This window comes from Nerophis lumbriciformis, linkage group LG22, assembly GCF_033978685.3.
Source record: "Nerophis lumbriciformis linkage group LG22, RoL_Nlum_v2.1, whole genome shotgun sequence".
In the NCBI taxonomy this organism is placed as follows: domain Eukaryota; kingdom Metazoa; phylum Chordata; class Actinopteri; order Syngnathiformes; family Syngnathidae; genus Nerophis; species Nerophis lumbriciformis.
In genome coordinates this window covers 19,754,959-19,774,168 of record NC_084569.2, presented here as the reverse complement: position 1 = coordinate 19,774,168, position 19,210 = coordinate 19,754,959, and the positions used below count along the sequence as shown (strand labels likewise).

Below are 19,210 nucleotides of genomic sequence, written 5' to 3'. Positions count from 1 at the left end.
GAAACCACGCCCCACCCTTTCCAAAAGTATCTTTTAAAAATCTACACTGTTTATTATGTTATTGTTGTGTATTATTTTGTTGGACTGATTCATACAAATAACAAATAATAATAATATCGGTACTGGCGTAACCCAGCGAATTCAGACCCGTACCTTATTACCGCATTCCGCACGGGGACGCGAACCCTGGTCGTTGGTATGAGAGGCAAATGTGCTAACCACCGGGCAAAAAGGGCTGGAAGCCCAGCAGCCAGCACTATCCTTGATCTGGGTCACGGCACCAACTGTAACCGGTGTTATTTTCCTCTTTACTTTATTTTACAAACAGTTTATTTAATAAACATATATTTTATTATCATTCATTATCCTTATCATTCAGCATCGAGGGTTGGAATTTTGGGTTAAATCACCAAAATGATTCCCGAGCGCGGCCACCGCTGCTGCTCACTTCTCCCCTCACCTCCCAGGGGGTGGAACAAGGGGATGGGTCCAATGCAGAGGGTAATTTCACCACATCTAGTGTGTGTTTGACTATCAGTGGTACTTTTTTTTTACTTTATTACCGTATTTTCCGCACTATAAGGCACAACGGATTACAAGGCGCACCTTCAATAAATGGCCTATTTTCAAACTTTGTTCATATATAAGGTGCACCGCATTATAAGGCGCATGGATGTGAGTGTGAATGTTGTCTGTCTATCTGTGTTGGCCCTGCGATGAGGTGGCGACTTGTCCAGGGTGTACCCCGCCTTCCGCCCGATTGTAGCTGAGATAGGCTCCAGCGCCCCCCGCGACCCCAAAGGGAATAAGCGGTAGGAAATGGATGGATGGATGGAATAGACGCTACAGTAGAGGCTGGGGTTGCGAGACCTGTTGTGGCTCAATATTGGTCCATACTGTATATAAGGCGCACTGTCAGCTTTTGAGAAAATTTGAGGTTTTTAGGTGCGCCTTATAGTGCGGTAATTTAGTTAGAATGTATTTTTTTGTATTAGTTGTATTTGAATGTATTTTTAATCAGTTTAACAGGGTCAACCTTGTCAAATTATATGAAACCAAGTGGTAATTACAAAGATCATTATGAAGACTTAGGTCAGGCATTTTCTTTTCCAAGGTTTATCTTCTGTTTATGATCTATTACAAATAAAAAGTGAACTAAACTGAACCATGAGGCCTGGGTTTGTGGGAGGATAATGACACGAGAAATGTTTTGAAGTGTATTTTTGTAGAGGCAAATTTTTTAGGAGAGTAAAAGGTGAAGCGAAAAAGACCCTGCACACTGTAAGCTGTGCTCTGGGCATGTGTTGGCTCCGTACGTCTCCTTCAATCAGCCTCGCTTTAGTAAGAAGCCAGCCCTCCAAGACCTTTAGCATGTGTGCTAACATTTCTACAGGCGGGTTGAAAACAAGTCTGTCTTCACTCCTGCACTCTCGTCACACTCATGCCACCAAACGTTGCACTGGGTTTGCTTCACAATGTTGAAATTGAACCCCGTGTACTTTTCTGCTCAGATCGGTTCCTTCTTCATGATCAACCTGTGCCTGGTGGTCATCGCCACTCAGTTCTCGGAGACCAAGCAGCGGGAGCACCAGCTGATGCAGGAGCAGAGAGCACAGTGCCTGTCCTCCTCCACCCTGGCCAGCATGGCGGAGCCGGGCGATTGCTACGAGGAGATCTTCCAGCTGGTCTGCCACGTCCTTCGAAAGGCCAAGAGGAGATCAGCGGCTCTGTACTACACACTGAGGGGCTTGCCCCCGCCGCCTGGTGGAGGCAGAGGCAACAGGCGGGGTGGTGTCAATCAGAATGGAGACAGGCATCATTCCAGGCACCCAAAACGTGAGTAAGATGCCCCCTGGGCTACATCAATTTAAATTGGTCTTGTAAAGAAAATAATGTCATGGCTGTCTTGAGTTTCCAATATTTTCTACAACTCTCGAGTGATCGGAGCACATACCTGTTGGTCACAAAAAACATTCATGAAGTTTGGTTCTTTTATGAATTTATTATGGGTCTACTTAAAATGTGACCAAATCTGCTGGGTCAAAAGTATACATACAGCAATGTTAAAGGCCAACTGAAACCCACTACTACCGACCACGCAGTCTGATAGTTTATATATCAATGATGAAATCTTGGTATTGCAACACATGCCAATTTTAAATTTCGCGTCAAAATATCCCGCTGATAACGTTTCGGTATGATGACGCCTGCGCGTGACGTCACGGATTGTAGAGGACATTTTGGGACAGCATGGTGGCCAGCTATTAAGTCGTCTGTTTTCATCGCAAAATTCCACAGTATTCTGGACATCTGTGTTGGTGAATCTTTTGCAATTTGTTCAATGAACAATGGAGACAGCAAAGAAGAAAGCTGTAGGTGGGAAGCGGTGTATTGCGGGTGGCTGCAGCAACACAAACACAGCCGGTGTTTCATTGTTTACATTCCCGAAAGATGACAGTCAAGCTTTACCATTGGCCTGTGGAGAACTGGGACAACAGAGACTCTTACCAGGAGGACTTTGAGTTGGATGCGCAGACGCAGTACTGTGAGTACGCAGCTGCGGCTTCCAAACATTTGATCGCTTGCCCGTACGTGCGTGCCGCTATGTGCATGGCACGTACGTAACTTTGGGGACTTCGGGGGAAAAAATGTGCTGTATGAACTTTGGGGAGGTGAACGGTACTTTGGGCTGTGGGATTGAGTGTGTTGTGCAGGTGTTTGAGTTGTATTGACGGGTTATATGGACGGGAGAGGGGAAGGTGTTTGTTATGCGGGATTAATTTGTGGCATATTAAATATAAGCCTGGTTGTGTTGTGGCTAATAGAGTATATATATGTATTGTGTTTATTTACTGTTTTAGTCATTCTTAGCTGAATATCAGGTCCCACCCGCCTCTCACAGCATCTTCCCTACCTGAATCGCTCCCACTGCCCTCTAGTCCTTCACTCTCACTTTCCTCATCCACAAATCTTTCATCCTCGCTCAAATTAATGGGGAAATTGTCGCTTTCTCGGTCCGAATCGCTCTCGCTGCTGGTGGCCATGATTGTAAACAATGTGCAGATGTGAGGAGCTCCACAACCTGTGACGTCACGCTACTTGTCTGCTACTTCCGGTACAGGCAAGGCTTTTTTATCAGCGACCAAAAGTTGCGAACTTTATCATTGATGTTCTCTACTAAATCCTTTCAGCAAAAATATGGCAACATCGCGAAATGATCAAGTATGACACATAGAATGGACCTACTATCCCCGTTTAAATAAGAAAATCGCATTTCAGTAGGCCTTTAATATTTGGTTACATGTCCCTTGGCAAGTTTCACTGCAATAAGGCGCTTTTGGTAGCCATCCACAAGCTTCTGGTTGAATTTTTGACCTCTCCTCTTGACAAAATTGGTGCAGTTTAGCTAAATTTGTGTCATGATCCGTGGTCCAGATCATGTTTTTGTTATGTTCTGTTAATTTTGGACTCCCTCAGTTCCTGTTTTTGTGCACCCTTGTTAGTTACCATGGTTACTTATTATTTCTACCTGCCTCTGATTAGTGTTCGGCACGTTCACCTGCTGCCGAGCACTAATCAGAGAGCTATTTATTCACGTTGCTCGCTACACTCGGTCTGGCATCATTGTTCGCTTCATGCTTTGTCCACGTAAGATTTTTTGTCCATAGTCTATGCTAAGTTTTAGCTCCAAGTGCGATCAGCACGTTGTGCCTTCGCCTTGTGTTCCGTTTTTTGTACTACTTTGAGTTTTGAGAATTAAATCATGTTTTTTACCTGCACGCCTTGTCCGGAGTCGTCCGTTTGCATCTGGGAGGAACGAACCCCGCAGGAAGCTGCGAAAACCCCGACGTGACAATTTGTTGGTTTTCTGACATGGACTTGTTTCTTCAGCATTGTCCTCACGTTTAAGTCAGGACTTTGGGAAGACCATTCTAAAACCTTAATTCTAGCCTGATTTAGCCATTCCTTTACCACTTTTGATGTGTGTTTGGGGTCATTGTCCTGTTGGAACACCCAACTGCGCCCAAGACCCAACCTCCGGGCTGATGATTTTAGGTTGTTCTGAAAAATTTGGAGGTAGTCCTCCTTTTTCATTGCCCCATTTAGTCTCTGTAAAGCACCAGTTCCATTGGCAGCAAAACAGGCCCAGAGCATAATGCTACCACCACCATGCATGACGGTAGGTTTGGTGTTCCTGGGATTTCTTTTCTCCTCCAAACATATTGCTGGGTATTGTGGCCAAACAGCTCAATTTTTGTTTCATCTGACATCACATGGACAAAGATAAGACCTTCTGGAGGAAAGTTCAGATACTTTTGACTTTAAAAATATTAATAATTCTGATGTGGTCCAGCCAGACAGCTATATTGTCACAATTGAATACCTCACACTCCTAACAGCTATCAATGTATAACTGCTTCTGTGAGGTCAAAGTTGAAATAGAAGATGTTCTATCTTTTTTTCTTTGTACTATTTTACTGTTTTTGTCCTCTACAGCGTACCACTGTCCACACCAAAGCAAACAGGACCAGGAGTCTCAACCCACCGCTAACGCCATCAGCCTGACTGTGCCTCAGAATCCCCAAGACTGCCCTTTGTGCGCGTTAGCCCTGGAAGAGGGCACCAGGACCGTGGGAGATGCCGCCAGCGGGGACGACGACGAGGGGGACGCCGTGAAGGAGACGGACAAGGAGGAGAACCACTTAGAGGAGCGGGCCGACGGCAACGAGAGAACCAAGAAGAAAAAGAAAAAGAAGAGCTGCTTCGGACACTGCAGGGACTTTTGGAATGGAATAAGGAGGAAGCTGTGGGGCATTGTGGAGAGCAAGTACTTCAGCCGGGGAATTATGATCGCCATTCTCATCAACACCATCAGCATGGGCATCGAACATCACAATCAGGTAAGACATCGACATCTGAAAAATGAAAACACAATGCAGTGATAAGCAAGGAAACAAGCACAGTCAGCCACAAACCTACCCACCTCAACACTTCCTGCCTGTCTTTTCACATTAAAAGCATCACAACAGTTTTGTGGCATATAAAGAAAACTAAGAAAAAAAAGAAACAGTTAGTGGTATTTTTTTGTTATTATTTAAATGCATCTGAGGGACTTAAACACTTAAAGGGATTTGCACATTTTTTTCCGTTCACAATCATTATGAAAGACATGACAACAAATGGATTTTTTAAATGCATTCTATACAGTAAATAAACATAAACAAAGGTCTGCTTACAGCGGAGCCAAGGGGAGTGCCACTGTTTTCCCCATAAAATCTGATAAATAACCATTCAAACAATACTCAATTTACATTTCGTGACTTGAATATGAACCAACTATTACTGATATTGTTATTATAAGTGCTAACGCAGACAAACTATTTATAGCGGTGCCGTGACCACTTCCGGGTGTGCCTATGTTTACATCAAGTGGTTTGGTGCTTTTTCGCTTCCTTCCTCCCTGTAAGTTTCATGTAGATCATAAATGTGAGATTATCTTTGACCCATCACCCTCACCCCCTGGGAGGTGAGGGGAGCAGTGAGCAGCTGCAGTGGTCGCACCCGGGAATAATTTTTGGTGATTTAACCCCCAATTCCTACCATTGATGCTGAGTGCCAAGCAGGGAAGTGTCATGTCTGTGTGATCATGTTTTTGTTTTAGTCATGTTCGGTTTTGTTTTTGAACTTTTTGTGCACTTTTGTTTTGTCACCATAGCAACCATTAGTTTTCACCTGTCACGTCACGCACCCGTTTCACATTTTGAGTCACGCACCTGTTTTCGTTAATCATGTCTATAGTATTTAAGTTCATTGTTTTCAGTTTGTCGTTCTGACGACATCCCCACAATTATGCTCTACACACTCTTCATCCTCTTAGATCATGCTTTATGTCCCATGCCAAAGTAAGTTTTTGTTCCATGTTTATAGTCTTTTTGGTTTCATAGTTTGTTCTCCGCCATTGTGCGCGCCTTTTGTTTACTTCTTTTTGTAGTTATAGTGTTTAAAATAAATTATGTACTTACATTCCCGTCTCGCCCGAGCCAACTTTCCGTTGCATCCCGGAAAAGCAAACACCCAGGACCAAGTCATGACAGGAGGCAATGTGTCCCATTTTTATAGTCTTTGGTATGACTCGGCCAGGGTTTTAACTCACGACCTACCGATCTCAGGGCGAACACTCTAACCACAGGGCCACTGAGCAGGTTGTATAAAGAAAACTAAGAGAAAAAATAAACAGAAACTTTTAAGTGGTATTATTTTTAAATTTAATTTAAGTGCATTTGAGCGCACTTCTGCTACACTTAAACCAGTGGTTCTTAACCTGGGTTCGATCGAACCCTAGGGGTTCGGTGAGTCGGCCTTCGGGGTTCGGCGGAGCCTCGACACACCCGACTCATCGTGTAAATACAAACTTCTCCCTATCGGCGCATTATGGATAAGGCAACAGCAGAAGTCACACTGATTTGCAGGTGTGTAATTCGTTGTGAGTTCATGCACTGTGTTGGTTTTGTTCTATGAACAAGGTGATGTTCATGCACGGTTCATTTTGTGCACCAGTAAAAAAAAACATAACTTTGTCTTGAATTTGAAAATATATATATATATATATATTTTTCACTAAAGAAGGGTTCGGTGAATGTGCATATGAAACTGGTGGGGTTCGGTACCTCCAATTTTTTTCAGAACCACTGACTTAAACACTTAAGGGGAACTGCACTTTTGGGGGAATTTGGACAAGAATTTTTTTTTTTTTTTAATGCATTCTAAATATTAGATACAGTCTGTTTACAGCGGAGCCAATGGGAGTGTCACTATTTCTGACAAATAACCATTCAAAAAGCGCCAACAATACTCAATTTACACTTCGTGACTTCAATATTAATCAGGTATTCGTGATATTGTTATTATAAGTGCTAACGCAGACAAACTATTTATAGCGGTGCCTATGAGTGGTCATTGAGTGGTCTGCTGCTTCCTCGCTTCCCTGCTCCCTGTAAGTTTATTGTAGATCATAAATCATGCATCTCACCTGGACAGAAGGTGTCTGGTAATATAATCCGACAATAATACAGTAATACAGTTCTGTATTACACAAAAAATCATCATCATTAAAACAAGTTGCAGTATTTTCACAGATTAGCAGTTTTGTTTAAGGTGTGTGTGTGTGTGTGTGTGTGTGTGTGTGTGTGTGTGTGTGTGTGTGTGTGTGTGTGTGTGTGTGTGTGTGTGTGTGCTTGTATTTCCACCCTTCTTGAGACATCAACAAGGAAAAGTATCGTCCATATGAGGACCGGTGAACAAATTAGGACATAAATCATGGTCGCAATACGGAAAACCATTGTATCTAATAGAGAATGCCTCAATAGCACCTCTGGTGGTGAAATCTATCAAAATTAGGGAGGGACGGCTGTATGTAGTGGTAAACGACATTTGGAAAATGCCTTCTAATGTACATTCTGATAATATACAACTATGCATTTGTTGTTATGATTGTCACATTGTGTTTATTTGAGGTTCCCTCTAAGTCCTTTCAATTGTGGTGTCTGTCTGTCTGAACCAGGGATGTTGCGTCTTCAGTTTGGTCTGTGAGATGTCATGAATTTGTTAAGGAACCTGACCCGCTGGGTGTTTACAAATTAAAATTAAAATTAAAATTAAAATTAAAAAATTAAAATTAAAATTAAAATTAAAATTAAAATTAAAATTAAAATTAAAATTAAATTAAATTAATTTAAATTTAAATTAAATTAAAATTAAATTAAAATGTACTTTTCATATCTGACAATCTGATTACTGGACATTTGCTGTCAACTTGTTAGCAATTTGAGCAAATCAGGTCAATGACCATTAATTATTATTTGACATGAACACACCACAGCATTTCTTGTATGATCCAATCCAAAAACCTTCCTTACTCATGGCATTAAAACAAATAAAATGCAATACGGTCAAACATAACACAACCTGCGCACTGAACTTTGTGGATATTGTAAAAAAAAATGCCCCAACACCATAACAAATTCAAAATTACACCCATTTAAATCCATTACAATGCATGATGGGTAAAATGCAAAACACTCTCTCCTCACGTTTCCATATTTAGTGCATTTTAGCTGCCTGATATTTCTGATTGATAAAACTTTAAGGAGGTCGTCATGGAAGTAAACAAGGGAGGCATTGAACTATCACATACTCCTAATATCCAATTATAATAATTATTCTCCATACATCCATTAAATTAATATAATATGTACACATATATATGTTGATACTTTACATTTTTACACTTTTCACCTTTTTTTAGCCCAATGCGAACCCCAGGTCAAAAAGTTTGGACACCCCTGGTCTACACGGTAACGAGAAAATTGTAATTCGGTACAAAATCACAACAAGTCTCAAGGTACTTTTCACATGAGGTATGTTTAGATGCTTTGTTCAATAATGTGAATATACAAACCCCAAAACCAGTGAAGTTGGCACTTTGTGTAAATTCAATCTTTATCTTTATCAATCTTTATTTATATAGCCCTAAATCACAAGTGTCTCAAAGGGCTGCACAAGCCACAACGACATCCTCGGTACAAAGCCCACATACGGGCAAGGAAAAACTCACCCCAGTGGGACGTCGATGTGAATGACTATGAGAAACCTTGGAGAGGACCGCATATGTGGGTAACCCCCCCCCCCCCCCTCTAGGGGAGACCGAAAGCAATGGATGTCGAGTGGGTCTGACATAATATTCTGAGAGTCCAGTCCATAGTGGATCCAACATAATAGTAAGAGTCCAGTCCATAGTGGGGCCAGCAGGACACCATCCCGAGCGGAGACGGGTCAGCAGCGCAGAGATGTTCCCAGCCGATGCACAGGCGAGCGGTCCACCCCGGGTCCCGACTCTGGACAGCCAGCACTTCATCCATGGCCACCGGACCTGTGCCCCCCCCCTCAAGGAAAAGGGGAGCAGAGGAGAAAAGAAAAGAAACGGCAGATCAACTGGTCTAACAGGGGGGTTATTTAAAGGCTAGAGTATACAAATGAGTTTTAAGATGGGACTTAAATTGTAAATAAAAACAAAATACCATGATTTAAAATTTTCCTGAGGGAACTCTCCTGAAGGAATCAATAAAGTACTATGTATCTATCTATCTATCTATGATTTGCTAATCCTTTTCAGACTATATTCAATTGAGTAGACTGCAAAGACAAGATAATTAATGTTCGAACTGGAAAACTTTGTTATTTTTTGCAAATATTAGCTCATTTGGAATTTGATGCCTGCAACATGTTTCAAAAAAGCTGGCACAAGTGGCAAAAAATACTGAGAAAGTTGAGGAATGCTCATCAAACACTTATTTGGAACATCCGGTGAACAGGCTAATTGGAAACAGGTGTGTGCCATGGTTGGGTATAAAAGCAGCTTCCATGAAATGCTCAGTCATTTACAAACAAGGATGGGGCGAGGGTCACCACTTTGTCAACAAATGCGTGAGCAAATTGTTGAACAGTTTAAGAACAACATTTCTCAACGATCTGTTGCAAGCAATTTAGGGATTTCACCATCTACTGTCCGTAATATCATCAAAAGGTTCAGAGAATCTAGAAAAATCACTGCACGCAAGCGATGATTTACGGACCTTCGATCCCTCAGGCGGTATGGCATCAAAAAGCGACATCTGTGTGTAAAGGATATCACCACATGGGCTCAGGAACACTTCAGAAAACCACTGTCAGTAACTACAGTTCGTCGCTACATCTGTAAGTGCAAGCTCTACTATGCAAAGCGAAAGTCATTCATCAACAACACCCAGAAACACTGCTGGCTTCGCTGGGCCCGAACTAATCTAAGATGGACTGATGCAAAGTGAAAAAGTGTTCTGTGGTCTGACGAGTCCACATTTCAAATTGTTTTTGGGAACTGTGTACGTTGTATCCTCCGGAACACAGAGGAAAAGAGTCATCCAGATTGTTATAGGCGCAAAGTTGAAAAGCCAGCATCTGTGATGGTATGGGGGTGTATTAGTGCCCAAGACATGGGTCACTTACACATCTGTGAAGGCACCATTAATGCTGAGAGGTACATACAGGATTTGGAGCAACATACGTTGCCATCTAAGCAACGTCATCATGGACGCCCCTGCTTATTTCAGCAAGACAATGCCAAGCCACGTGTTACATCAATGTGGCTTCATAGTAAAAGAGTGCGGGTACTAGACTGGCCTGCCTGTAGTCCAGACCTGTCTCCCATTGAAAAATGTGTGGCGCGTTATGAAGCCTAAAATACCACAACGGAGACCCCTGGACTGTTGAACAACTTAAGCTGTACATCAAGCAAGAATGGGAAATAATTCCACCTGAGAAGCTTAAAAAATGTGTCTCCTCAGTTCCCAAATGTTTACTGAGTGTTGTTAAAAGGAAAGGCCATGTAACACAGTGGTGAACATGCCCTTTCCCAACTACTTTGGCATGTGATGCAGCCATGAAATTCTAAGTTAATTATTATTTGCAAAAAAAAAATAAAGTTTATGAGTTTGAACATCAAATATCTTGTCTTTGTAATGCATTCAATTGAATATTGGTTCAAAAGGATTTGCAAATCATTGTATTCCATTTATGTTTACATCTAACACAATTTCCCAACTCATATGAAAACAGGGTTTTTATCTATCTATGATTTGCTAATCTTTTTCAACCTATAGTCAATTGAATAGACTGCAAAGACAAGATAACGTTCGAACTGGAAAACTTTGTTATTTTTTGCAAATATTAGCTCATTTGGAATTTGATGCCTGCAAGATGTTTAAAAAAAGCTGGCACAAGTGGCAAAGAAGACTGAGAAAGTTGAGGAATGCTCATCAAACACTTATTTGAAACATGCCACAGGTGAAAGCTTCCATGAAATGCTCAGTCATTAACAAACAAGGATGACTTTGTGAACTATTGCGTGAGCAAATTGTCGAACAGTTTAAGAACAACATTTCTCAACGATCTATTGCAAGCAATTTAGGGATTTCACCATCTACGGTCCGTAATATCATCAAAAGGTTCAGAGAATCTAGAAAAATCACTGCACACAAGCGATGATTTACAGACCTTCGATCCCTCAGGCGGTATGGCATCAAAAAGCGACATCAGTGTGTAAAGGATATCACCACATGGGCTCAGGAACACTTCAGAAAACTACTGTCAGTAATTACAGTTTGTCGCTACATCTGTAAGTGCAAGTTAAAACTATACTATGCAAAGCGAAAGACATTCATCAACAACACCCAGAAACGCTGCTGGCTTCGCTGGGCCCGAGCTAATCTAAGATGGACTGATACAAAGTGGAAAAGTGTTCTGTGGTCTGACGAGTCCACATTTCAAATTGTTTTTTGGGAACTGTGTACGTTGTATCCTCTGGAACACAGAGGAAAAGAACCATCCAGATTGTTATAGGCGCAAAGTTCAAAAGCCAGCATCTGTGATGGTATGGGGGTGTATTCGTGCCCAAAGCATGGGTAACTTACGCATCTGTGAAGGCACCATTAATGCTGAAAAGTACATACAGGTTTTGGAGCAACATATGTTGCCATCTAAGTAACGTCATCATGGACGCCCCTGCTTATTTCAGCAAGACAATGCCAAGCCACGTGTTACAACAGTGTGGCTTCATAGTAAAAGAGTGCGGGTACTAGACTGGCCTTCCTGTAGTCCAGACCTGTCTCCCTTTGAAAATGTGTGGCACATTATGAAGCTTAAAAAACCACAACGGAGACCCCTGGACTGTTGAACAACTTAAGCTGTACATCAAGCAAGAATGGGAAATAATTCCACCTGAAAAGCTTCAAAAATTGGTCTCCTCAGTTCCCAAACGTTTACTGAGTGTTGTTAAAAGGAAAGGCCATGTAACACAGTGGTAAAAATGCCCCTGTGCCAACTTTTTTGCAATGTGTTGCTGCCATTCAATTCAGTTCGAACATTAAATATCTTGTCTTTGCAGTCTATTCAATTGAATATAAGTTGAAAAGGATTTGCAAGTCATTGTTTTCTGTTTTTATTTGCGATTTACCCAACAACTTCACTGGTTTTGGGTTTTGTCTTTTAATATATGCAAGCCAATCATTAGTTTGTTTTTCTTTAAGGATTACCATTTGAGCTTTATTTATTTTTTTAGCTGGAAAGTGATTACACAATCCAATGCAGGCATTTCCCAACGGAAGTGTTTGGAAATACCTTAAATCCTAATTAGTCCTCCTAAATCCTGCAAATGACTTCAGTTCGAGCAGATGTGTTCTGATGAAGCCCCGCTACCAGAAACGTTGTAATTTCAGACGACGCCCGGTGAGATGTGTGTTTGTGTGGGAGGGAAGCTGCCGCCATTATGCTTTCTATAGAGGCGTAGAATCATTTACCCCAGCGACGGTGCTACGCAGAGGCGCGAAAGGAAGGTGTCTGTGGGCACGGGAGGCGGCAAGCTGCCAAAACAACACATGCAAAAACATAGTGTCTGACTACACTTAACATACACTATATTGCCAAAAGTATTTGGCCACCTGCCTTGACTCACATATGAACTTGAAGTGCCATCCCATTCCTAACCCATTGGGTTCAAATTGATGTCGGTCCACCTTTTGCAGCTATTACAGCTTAAACTCTTCTGGGAAGGCTGTCCACAAGGTTGCGGAGTGTGTTTTAAGGAATTTCCGACCGTTCTTCCAAAAGCGCTTTGGTGTGGTCACACACTGATGTTGGTCGAGAAGGCCTGGCTCTCAGTCTCCGTTCTAATTCATCCCAAAGGTGTTCTATCGGGTTCAGGTCAGGACTCTGTGCAGGCCAGTCAAGTTCATCCACACCAGACTCTGTCATCCATGTCTTTATGGATCTTGCTTTGTGCACTGGTGCACAGTCATGTTGGAAGAGGAAGGGGCCCGCTCCAAACTGTTCCCACAAGGTTGGGAGAATGGAATTGTCCAAAATGTTTTGGTATCCTGGAGCATTCAAAGTTCCTTTCAGTGGAACTAAGGGGCACTATGCACTTCAGCATCCGCTGACCCCTCTCTGTCAGTTTACGTAGCCTACCACTTGGTGGCTGAGTTGCTGTTGTTCCCAAACTCTTCCATTTTCTCATAATAAAGTTGACTTTGGAATATTTAGGAGCGAGGACATTTCCCGACTGGATCTGTTGCGCAGGTGGCATCCTATAACAGTTCCATGCTGGAAATCACTGAGAGTGGCCCATTTTTTCACAAATGTTTGTACAAACCCTGTTTCCATATGAATTGGGAAATTGTGTTAGATGTAAATATAAACGGAATACAATGATTTGCAAATCATTTTCAACCCATATTCAGTTGAATATGCTACAAAGACAACATATTTGATGTTCAAACTGATAAACATTTTTTTCTTTTTTGCAAATAATCATTAACTTTAGAATTTGATGCCAGCAACACGTGACAAAGAAGTTGGGAAAGGTGGCAATAAATACTGATGAAGTTGAGGAATGCTCATCAAAAACTTATTTGGAACATCCCACAAGTGGGCAGGCTAATTGGGAACAGGTGGGTGCCATGATTGGGTATAAAAACAGCTTCCCAAAAAATGCTCAGTCTTTCACAAGAAAGGATGGGGCGAGGTACACCCCTTTGTCCACAACTGCGTGAGCAAATAGTCAAACAGTTTAAGAACAACTTTTTTCAAAGTGCAATTGCAAGAAATTTAGGGATTTCAACATCTACGGTCCATAATATCATCAAAAGGGTCAGAGAATCTGGAGAAATCACTGCACGTAAGCGGCATGGCCGGAAATCAACATTTAATGACCGTGACCTTCAATCCCTCAGACGGCACTGTATCAAAAACAGACATCAATCTCTAAGGGATATCACCACATGGGCTCAGGAACACTTCTGAAAACCACTGTTACTAAATACAGTTTGTCGCAAGTGCAAGTTAAAGCTCTTCTATGCAAAGCGAAAGCCATTTATCAACAACATCCAGAAGCGCCGCCGGCTTCCTGGGCCCGAGATCATCTAAGATGGACTCATGCAAAGTGGAAAAGTGTTCTGTGGTCTGACAAGTCCACATTTCAAATAGTTTTTGGAAATATTCGACATCGTGTCATCCGGATCAAAGGGGCAGCGAACCATCCAGACTGTTATCGACGCAAAGTTAAAAAAACAGCATCTGTGATGGAATGGGGGTACATTAGTGCCCAAGACATGGGTAACTTACACATCTGTGAAGGCACCAATAATGCTGAAAGGTACAGACAGGTTTTGCTGCGATCCAAGTGCCGTCTTTTTCATGGACGCCCCTGCTTAATTCAGCAAGACAATGCCAAGCCACATTCAGCACGTGTTACAACAGCGTGGCTTCGTAAAAAAAGAGTGCGGGTACTTTCCATGGCCCGCCTGCAGTCCAGACCCGTCACCCATCGAAAATGTGTGGCGCATTATGAAGCGTAAAATACGACAGCGGAGACCCCGGACTGTTGAACGACTGAAGCTCTACACAAAACAAGAATGGGAAATAATTCCACTTTCAAAGCTTCAACAATTAGTTTCCTCAGTTCCCAATCGTTTATTGAGTGTTGTTAAAAGAAAAGGTGATGTAACACAGTGGTGAACATGCCCTTTCCCAACTACTTTGGCATGTGTTGCAGCCATGAAATTCTAAGTTAATTATTATTTGCAAAAAAAGAAATAAAGTTTATGAGTTTGAACATCAAATATCTTGTCTTTTGTTGCGTTTGGACCAGTTGTTCCTCCCAGGGAATTCAAGTCACAAGTCGCTCCCAAGCTCTTTACGACACTTAAAGCTGAGTAGAAAAACCACCAGAGACAGAATAGGTATTTTGTAATATATTTGCAAAGCTTTGCATATACATTGAGACCAGTCCAGCATAGAACATTCAATCCCGCCGCCAAGATGGTCTGCCCCCCCCCCCCCGAAAAACCTTAAGTCTCTCTTCCTCCCACCCTGGCAGTCATGTCCCTCTAGCCAAAACACATGCCCATTATCTCTCTGTCTTACATTCCTCACTCAAGGTTAAGCACACAGTTTATTGCAGACAACCAAAAGACCACAATTGGAAGAAAAACACTAGCTGTTTTGTAATATGATTATGAAATAAAAGAAGTAACACTTAAATTCGGATATATGTAAATATCTGCCTCCGACACTTTGTAGTGCATTGAATATGGGTTGAAAAGGATTTGCAAATCATTCTATTCTGTTTATATTTACATCTAACACAATTTCCCAACTCATATGGAAACGGGGTTTGTAGAAACAGTCTCCATGCCTAAGTGCTTGATTGTATTCACCTGTGGCCGGGCCAGGTGATTAGGACACCTGATTCTCATCATTTGGATATAGTGTATGTGTGTTGGTAAACAGATTGTTCCTCAAGCTTTTTCATGAGGAACATTCAAAAGCTCCCTCCCCCGCTACCTTTTCTAATTATTTCCCCCCACTCTGTTTCCTGCCTTCCTTCCTCCCTTCCTTCCTGCTTCACCCCAAGTGTCTTGGCTTCTCTCCGACTCTCCCGCTTCTCCCTCCCTCTCCCGTCCACCCACGCACTCTTTGACAGTGTACGGAATAGTTGCTCTCTCCTGTCTCGGAAGACTCTAAAAATAAACGGGGGCTGAGGAGGGGAGGCGATGGGGTGAGCGAGGCAGACGCCGGTTACACAGCAGTTTTTGTCTCCGTTCCCAGCGAGTCGGTGCCAACGTGTTTCAAAGCAGGCGTATGTTGGAAGCGCAAATCATTTGCATCCTGCTTTTGTCTGCCGCTCCTTTGAGCTGCTCCCCCTTTCAACACAGGCAGTAATACCATTATGGTTCTGCGAGGTACAACCTCATCAAAGTTCCTAAACAGGCGCTCGAGAACAGATGTGTCCCTGAACATTGGGAAAATGTCCTGCTCGAGGCAAACATGAATGCGGTACCTTCAAGTATTGGATTGTGGCCTCAAACATGCATAAGGCAGTTTGCAGTTGTCTTTAAAAAAAAGTAGGTTAGGTTCAAAGCCAAAACACGTCCATTCTGCGTCTTCTGTCTTTACACTGTTTCTGTTTGCAAGGAGTGCTGTGTGTGTGCGTGTGTTGACTAATGTGCGGCGCACATCATCCATCCATCCATTTTCTACCGCTTATTCCCTTTGGGGTCGCGGGGGGCGCTGGAGCCTATCTCAGCTACAATCGGGCGGAAGGCGGGGTACACCCTGGACAAGTCGCCACCTCATCACAGGGCCAACACAGATAGACAGACAACATTCACACTCACATTCACACACTAGGGCCAATTTAGTGTTGCCAATCAACCTATCCCCAGGTGCATGTTTTTGGAAGTGGGAGGAAGCCGGAGGGAACCCACGCAGTCACGGGGAGGACATGCAAACTCCACAAAGAAAGATCCCGAGCCCGGGATTGAACCCAAGACTACTCAGGACCTTCGTATTGTGAGGCAGATGCACTAACCCCTCTTCCGCCGTGCTGCCTGGCGCACATCATGTTGATGAAAAATAAAAGTACTGGTATTTTTCCAAAGCAGTATACTACCGTTTTTCATTCCTTAGCATACTTGCCAACCTTGAGACCTCCGAATTCGGGAGATGGGGGGAGGAGGGATTGAGGTGGGCGGTGTTGGGAGGGGCGGAGTTTGGTGGTAGCGGGGGTATTTTTGATATCTGCCTATTACCTGACACCTGACATGTTAGCTACTCTTTGTTTTTAATGTCTATTTTCTATTTTCTGCTGGATCTACTCTCTATTTTATGTTGCTGCTGTCACATATACTGTAATACTGTACATTGTCATTGGTATATATTGTATATATGTTATAGACATAATATAATATATCTGTATATATAATATACTGTACACATATTATGTATATATTCGTATATATGTTAGAGTTTGTATCGCTATATTAGTTTATTTATACCTGCATTGTCCTTTCCATCCTTACACTTTCCATCATTGTAACTGAGCTACTGTGTTGAACAATTTCCCTTGTGGATCATTATAGTTTGTCTAAGTCGAAGTATATATTGTAGCATCCCGCAAGATTTAGTGCTGTAAGGGATTTGTTATGTTGTGTTACGGTGCGGATGTTCTCCCGAAATGTGTTTGTCATTCTTGTTTGGTGTGGGTTCACAGTGTGACGCATATTTGAAACGGCGTTAAAGTTGTTTATACGGCCACCCTAAGTGTGACCTGTATGGCTGTTGATCAAGTATGCCTTGCAATCACTTATGTGTGTGTAAAAGCCGCATATATTATGTAACTGGGCCGGCATGCTGTTTGTATGGAGGAAAAGCGGACGCTATCGGCAGTGCCTTTAAGGCACGCCCCCAATATTGTTGTACGGGTGGAAATCGGGAGAAATTCGAGAGAATGGTTGCCCCGGGAGATTTTCGGGAGGGGCACTGAAATTCGGGAGTCTCCCAAGAAAATCGGGAGGGTTGGCAAGTATGTTCCATAAAACTGGCAAGATAGTCCAGAATAGGGTTGTACGGTATACCGATATTAGTAAAGTACCGCGATACTACTGAATCATATTCGGTACTATACCGCCTCGGAAAAGTACCGTTCCTCCATCCCCCCCATGCCCCCGCCGTTGTCACATCGTGACATTGCTGGTTTACGAGGAGAGGAGCATGTTCGGCAGCGCACAATCACAGAGTACTCACAAGCAGACACAGTGTGTAGACAGAAAAGGGAGAACGACGCATTTTGGCTTAAAAACTAACGATAAAGACGAAGCTATGACACTGAAACGGCCACCAGAAGAGGTGCTTTAAGACATGGCTAGCTTGCTAGCGGCTAAATCCAGCCAAGTCTGCAGTGTTTTAGCTACTTCTAAATCACTAATCCTCGCCTCCATGGCGACAAATAAAGTAAGTTTCTTACAAGTATCATCCCTGCAGGACGAGGAATAGCGAAACATGCTTTCACTAAACAAACGCCATTGGTGGATCTACACCTAACATCCACTGTAATGATACCAACTACAGTAGCGTATCTAGTTGATACTACTATGATTACGTCGATATTTGCAATAAGAAACATATGTTTAATGTACCTTAACATTTTTTGTTAAAATAAAGCCAATAATGCAATTTTTTTGTGGTCCCCTTTATTTAGAAAAATATCAAAAAGTACTGAAAAGTATCAAAATAATTTTGCTACCGGTACCAAAATATCAATCAATGTTTTTTTGTATAGCCCTAAATCACAAGTGTCTCAAAGGGCTGCACAAGCCACAACGACATCCTCGGTTCAGATCCCGCATAAGGGCAAGGAAAAACTCACAACCCAGCGGGATGTCAATGAGAATGACTATGAGAAACCTTGGAGAGGACCGCAGGTCTCTCCAAGGTTTCTCATAGACCGGATACAATGGACGTCGAGTGGGTCTAGCATTATATTGTGAAAGTCCAGTCCATAGTGGACTGGACTTAGTGAAATATTGGTATCATTACAACACTATTCCAGAACAATAGCAACCTTCCTCTGGATATCAATAATGGCACAAACAGTATTTTTCTTCGAAATTATCACTCCTTCCATCAATCCACAGTGTGTTTTGAATGAAACTGAAGACATTCAAAAATGTTGTTTTTGGGATTTTCGTCCAAAAATGTGTTCGAAAAAACTCTTCTGCTGCCTTTCTTTGCATTCGCCCCGATACATTGTTGGTAGTAGCGTTATGTCTGTAGTTAAAAGTTAAATTTAAAGTACCAATGATTGTCACACACACACTAGGTGTGGTGAAATGTGTCCTCTGCATTTGACCCATTCCTGGGAGGTGAGGGGAGCAGTGGGCAGCAGTGGTGCCACGCCCGGGAATTATTTTTGGTGATTTAACCCCCAATTCCAACCATTGATGCTGAGTGCCAAGCCGGGAGGTAATGGGTCCCATTTTTTTCGTCTTTGGTATGACTCGGCCGGGTTTGAACTCACAACCTACCGATCTCAGAACGGACACTCTAACCACTAGGCCACATAGTAGCGCAAATCAAGATAATTTATTGATGTTTTCTGCTATTTAACATCAGCATAGCTGTTAGAGACAATATATTTGTAATTTGTGCCAATATTATAGCGGACATCAGTTAAAACAAGTTGTAAGGATTTGCAAATCCGAGTGTGACATCATAGGTCAACCAGAAAAGTTATTCAGTTATCCACGCTAACATGAAATAAGCGCCCCCCAGTGTACGGGAG

General features: G+C 42.4%; 1 protein-coding gene across 3 annotated transcripts in view; it reads left to right on the top strand.

Annotated features, from left to right (window-relative positions):
• cacna1ia (calcium voltage-gated channel subunit alpha1 Ia) overlaps positions 1–19,210 on the top strand; it is a 352,101-nt gene that overhangs the window by 143,377 nt on the left and 189,514 nt on the right. For all 3 annotated transcript variants that reach the window (XM_072915676.1, XM_061974102.2, XM_061974103.1), the window contains 2 exons: positions 1,512–1,836; positions 4,498–4,901. In XM_072915676.1, coding sequence (XP_072771777.1) covers positions 1,512–1,836; positions 4,498–4,901 — 729 coding nt within the window. The remainder of the gene's footprint in view (positions 1–1,511; positions 1,837–4,497; positions 4,902–19,210) is intronic.